General features: G+C 48.7%; 1 protein-coding gene across 1 annotated transcript in view; it reads right to left on the reverse strand.

Moving 5' to 3' along the window:
- POU2F1 (POU class 2 homeobox 1) overlaps positions 1-5168 on the reverse strand; it is a 187635-nt gene extending 182467 nt beyond the window's left edge. The window contains exon 1 of the mRNA XM_003928083.3: positions 5053-5168. Coding sequence (XP_003928132.1) covers positions 5053-5113 — 61 coding nt within the window. The 5' untranslated portion in view covers positions 5114-5168. The remainder of the gene's footprint in view (positions 1-5052) is intronic.
- Positions 5169-6000: the final 832 nt, after the last annotated feature.

A 6000-nucleotide genomic window follows, 5' to 3' on the forward strand; every position in this document is an offset into this window, starting at 1 on the left:
TTAAACCAATACTGATGTATAAAGGCAAATTAATGAATCACACATCGTTATTTTTAATGGTGCTTGAAAGATTAATACACAAAGATTACAACTGCGGGGTTTCAACATTAAAAACAAAACAAAATAACCAATAACAAGGCAATCACTACTACATAATATTACAGTCTTTCAAGTACAAAGGAAACATTGATTAAAGTGATTGGCCAACTTAAACATAAATTCAAGATCAAGCAATACAGATTAAAGAAACACATCAAATATTTCATTTTTTAATAGAAAATACTTAAAGATAACATTCAAATGTCCATTTCTCCTATTTTAGAACCACCTGCCTAAGATATTCAAGGCTCTATTAAACATCTTTGGTGGCTTGATAAGAGCAATGTAACATTTTGAGCCCCGAACTTACTCTTCTAAAATGCACTAACCAAATGAATGGCAGACTGACAATTATTTCAACCTAGGCAGCAATGAAACACATTTTATTTATTCCACTTTATACTACCTACTGATGCAGAGAATAGTAAATTTAAAATATGGCAGAATACTACACCTGAATTCATTTAAACCTGAGTAATATCCACTGTTTTTTCCTTGTCTACTGGGATTTTGACAATGACAAAATGAATTACAAACTAATTTGAGGGAAGAGGTTAAAAATTACTTTTACAGTAATGGTTTCAAAGCAGAACAGTCCTTTAGAATTCAAAAACAGTTGGTCAGCTATCACATGAATTTTTAAGACCTTGATTCAGAAGTATCATTATAACTAATAGATGAGAGATTTAAAGTGACAATGGGCTGGGCGTGGTGGCTCATGCCTGTAATCCCAGCACTTTGGGAGGCCAAAGGAGGCAGATCACGAGGTCAGGAGTCAAGAGTTTGAAACCAGCCTGGACAACATGGTGAAACCCCACTTCTACTAAAAATACAAAAATTAGCTGGACATCATAGGGCATGCCTATAGTCCCAAGTACTCAGGAGGCTGAGGCAGAAGAATTGCTTGAACCGGGGAAGCAGAGATTGCAGTGAGCCTAGATCGCACCACTGCACTCCAGCCTGGGCGACAGAGTGAGACTCTGTCTGGGAAAAAAAAGAAAAAGGGAAGTGACAATGGATTTCCCAGAAATTTGCAGAAAGCTACTTGAAGATGCAAAAGGAGACAGGCAGGTTATAAACTCATGTGGTTTCAAAAGTAACCTGAAATACTCTATCAAATTTGGATCACAAATATGCGTTAGGAATAAAGCACAGCAATTTATCACATTCTCAGGGAATTTTATTCATCACCTTAAGATAAACTAACGATTAAAAATATGATGAGAAATGTCTTACAAGAAAATCTATATGTCAAAAATTCTAAGTGCAATCACTATGTTGCAATGGAACAATTTAAAAAATCACCAATCAAGACAAAATTAACAAACTTGTCCAAACTAAGATAAATCCAAACAGAATTCTGAATTTTTTTTTTTAAAAGTGTTTTCAAAGCACATGCTTTCCTGGAAGTATTCTATCTTATTTTCAACATTATCATTTCCACCTAAAAACATACATAGCCCTCATTCTCAACTCTGCTTTATTCACTGAAATGGGTTCTAAGGCAAATGGTCTCTCCATTAGCCTGAGCCATGCTCTGATTAAGAAACACAGTTTCTTATAAGAGTTTGGGGGATCACAACAAACATATCTAAAATAAGCATTTATATGGGTTACTTCTACATTTACCTAAAACCCATATACTCCATTAGAGAAATTTGAGGAAATGAATTTTTATAACAGAATTAAAAGGGAAGCAAATACAAGGCCAGTTAACAACATCCATCCTTTTCTGTATTACAAAAACTGTAACAATGAAATTTTGTTTGTAAAATCCAATGTACATTTTATTATCCTGTATAAAATATCTATGGCCTCAGTAGCGGTTAAATTGCAGCTATAAAGGAAATTGTCCCGAGATAAATGGTTTCCCTATGAGAAGGCTTCACTGCTACACTTCACCTCAGGACAATAAATCAAATTAACTGCACCTTGTCCTCTGTCCAATGACATCATCAGTTTGACCACATCTTGGCAATCGGGTGCAAAAACATATGCTATTTAAGGCATGAAATTATATTACTGCTTTCTGTCCATCCGACCTCATATTTCAGGTCTCGCAAGCAGTCATTCACCTGACGGTTCTCTTAAAAGCTACAGATTTTTTTTTCCTGCTGCATTCAGGACCTGCCTACTGTGAGTGAAAAGAAGAAAATGGTGAGAATTGGTTATTTGAAATTAGCTTGTGTTCAGTCTATCAAACCTAGAATTTTGTTACAAATTAAACTGAAGACCAATGTTCCACAAAATATATAGCTAGCCACTCACCAAAATGTCTTAACAATTTCAAAGGTTTAACACATTAAAGCCCACTCCTCTACTACTTCCCTCAACTAGGCAGCAGTAAACATCCACCAATGAGAAGCAACACCTGTGTGTGTGTGTGTGTGTGTGTGTGTGTGTGTGTGTCTCTCTCTCTCACACACACACACACACACACACCCCTACACAAAATAAAATAAGAAAATTTTACCACAGGAAAGACCAAAAATCAAAGTTTACTGTTTCCTCTAAATAGTAAAAGTTAACCTGCCTCTCACAAGCCAACTGTCCTAAGTTTAGATAAAACATAAAATCAGTTCTGACAGCTTAAAGAGGGGCAGGTGTGCTGGGGGGAGACTAAGTTCCAAGACCAGGCTAAACACAATGCCTATGTTTCTTCTTCTCTTTTCACTCATTTAACCATGACACAAATGCTCAAAGAACCCCATTTTTGGTTTTCAGTAGTGCTACAATTAAAATAAGCAAGTCTATGACAGCGATGCCACAAAATTTACGTCTGCTCCATTTTAAATTAGAATGAAGATGTTAGAAAGGGAGCACCATATTAAGAAATTATGAAAGTGTTGTTCATTGGAATTACTAAAATACTTAGCTACTTCACAACTCCTAGAGGAAAAAAAAAATGTGTCCATTTCACAAATATTGCAGATCTTTACAAAGCCTTTAAGTACTTAATATGGGGGTGGGAAGCAACTGGGGTACCTAACCCCAAAACAAAGTGATTTGGGTGAAACTAAAATAGATTTCATAGGCTCCAAAATGAAACAGGACAGATTTCCCCCTCTAGGTCCAACACTACTGCAAACTATAAGAAAGTCTTTTTCAGAGAAAACAAACCATCACAGAGTTGATACTTAGCTAGGAGCTGTTTTAATGCTAGTAAGGCCCCAAGAGAGTTTGTTTTGCCCGCGGAGGAGGGGAAAGTGTGTGAAGTTGGTGGGGGTAGTCATTTTGATTATTAGTAAATAAATCAAGCAGCAGAGAACATGAGGCCTAGGCAACTGCTAGAGGATCCAAGGCCTAGCTTTCCCTCTCTCTTCCCAGCACGGCCTGGGTTTGATCTCAGAGCCCTGTGGATTGCCAAGGAAAAAAAAAAAAAAAAGAATCATATCGAACCACAAAAGCACATGGGGCGAATGTAAAATATAAACACGGCGTTGGGCTGTGAGTGGCTGTTATTAAAGGTCTGAATTACTAAACATGAGAGGCGGGGAAAGCCAGGCGGCCATTTCAATAATATAAACCTCCCAGAATTAGACATTATTCAAATGAGAAGAGGTTCGGCAAAGCAGAGAGTAAAGACGACCCAGCACCCAGCGAGAAAACACCACTACAGAAGCAGGGAGGGGGATCCCCGTCACTCCCCACCGATTCCTAACAGGAGAGAGGAAATCGAAAATGCGATCAACTTGTCAGGCCAGCCCATTCTGGGGCAGAAGGGCAGCCCTTTGCATCCAAGTTCTCGGGAGGCCTACGGGCGCTTCTGGGGCCTCGGAGCGAGAGGCCCCGGAGGGCCACCCGCCCCGTGCGTCCCGGTCTGGCGCGGTGGGGCGGGAGAGAGGGACGGCGGGGGGCGGGGGGAACGGCAGATGAGGGGGCGGCAGGGAGGGGCAAAGGGAGACGGAGGTCAGACCAAGCCAGGCACCTCCAGCCCAACTCGCCCGCGAAGCCCCGACCGCCGGCCCCGGGATTGCGGGCCGCCCCACAGGGCATCCTCTCCGAAGGAACTTGCCCCGAGGACTCCTTCCAACCCAGTCCACACCCCAGAGGGCGACGCAGACCCCTGAGCGAGTTCCCCAACCCCGCTGCCCCAGGCCACCTCGCAGCGCCCACAACCGCTCACCCCTACCCACCTAGAGCGCAGGCCTGGCTCGGGTCAGGCCGCCACACCGGGGACGAGTGGGGCGCGGCCGAGACGCCTGGGGCCGTGACCCCGGGGCTCAGCCCCGCTCCGACCCCCGTGTGGCGGCGGGGCACGGGCAGGGAGCTCTCCCCGCGCGCACTCCCGGGTGCCCTGCGGGCCGCCCCCGACAATGGGCAGCGCCCCCCCGCCCGGGCCAGCTCCCGGGGAAAGACGCGTGCGGGTGTCCGGCCGCCGGGGTCCGCTCCGGCCCCGCCGCCTCCCCGGCATTGTGCTCGCCGCCGCTTCCATCCCCCCTCCACGCCCCCCACCCCGCGCCCGCCTGGCCCCGGCCGCTCGCCCGCGCCCCACTGCGCCCCGCCAGCCCAGGAGCTATGAATATGTAAAATGTCTTTATTGTCCTCTCCCTCAGCCCCGGCCCCGCCGCCCCGCCGCCCGGCCGCGGACCCGCTAGGGTTCGGGCACGGCGGCCGGGAGGCGGCGGCGGTGGCGGCGGCGGCGGCTGGCGGAGGAGGAGGGCCGGTGCCGGCGGGCGGGCGGCGAGCCGCGGCGGGGTGGGCCGGGGGCAGGAGGAGGGCGGTGGATCGCAGCCCACTTTGCCCCTTGTCTTCCCCCTCCGCCTGGCCGCTCCGAGCCTCTTTCCCCCTCCGCTCGGCGCCCGGCGGGGGCTCCGTGCTCCCCGGCCCCCCATCTCCCCGCCGTTAATTATAATAATCCTGAGTACTAATAAATTATGCTAAGTCGCGGGGGGGGCAGCGGGAGCCGGGGTTGAGTATGAATATGAATATGTAAAATGCTGTAATGATTACCTGCTGCTGCTGCCGCCGCGGCTGAACTCTCATCTTGACTCGCTGCTCCTCCGTCCGCCATTTTGAATATTTTAACCAAAATCGCCCGGTCGATAAACCCTCCCTCGCTCTGGCTCCCCTCCCCCCTCCCGCCCTGCTTGCCTCCTCCCTCCTCTCCGCCCCCTCCCGCTCCTTCCTCTCCCCGCGTGCGCGCCAGGGGGCGCGCGAGGCCGGTACTATTCGCCGCCGGCCCCCTCAGAAGAGTTCCACCCCCCTCCCGCGCTCTGCGCACGCGCCTCTGGGCGGCTGTGGCCCTTCGGTAGCTAAAGCAGCGCCCTCAATCTGCCACTCACTCCTTCACTTCAGTTTTCGTTTCGGCTCTGCGCATGCGTGTCTTTCTCCACGAGCTTGAAGTGTGGCCGGCGCATGCGCTCCCTTTAGCTGGTAACCAGCCTATGTGGTGTGCCCGGGATTGTGTCTTCTTACACTTCTCACTTTTCCTCCTGCTTTGCTTCCCTCCCGGCTTCGCTCCGACTTCCCCTAGTGGCCTGTGGCATTGTAAAAGCAGGACTAGGAGCACAGCGGTCAGGAGAGTGAGGGAGGGGCAGCGAGCTGCCTGCGTGCCCTGCGCTCCGCACTTTCTACTGATTTTTCGCGCAGCTGAAACATTGGCAGCAATGGAGAAGCCGCTTCTCGCTAGGTAATTTCCGGCCCTCGGGGCAGGTACGGGCGGAAACGAGCGCCACGAGGAGCCGAGCACGAGGCTCTGCTGAACCACGCGCCGGCCTCCCGCTTTCAATTTGAATCCGAACTAATCCACGCCCCCAGCTCTGCAAAAGCTGGAGACCCGGCCCTGGCTAACGCGAGGGGGAGTGTCCTGTGATTGTTTTAATTAGCCCTAAAGCCCTTCTGCTGTACTTGCTTGTAACGCCCAGCTGGCTTCCTTGGGAGCTGGGTGTCTTATTAGGG

Source organism: Saimiri boliviensis, chromosome 19 (genome assembly GCF_048565385.1).
Source record: "Saimiri boliviensis isolate mSaiBol1 chromosome 19, mSaiBol1.pri, whole genome shotgun sequence".
NCBI classification, from domain to species: Eukaryota; Metazoa; Chordata; class Mammalia; order Primates; family Cebidae; genus Saimiri; species Saimiri boliviensis.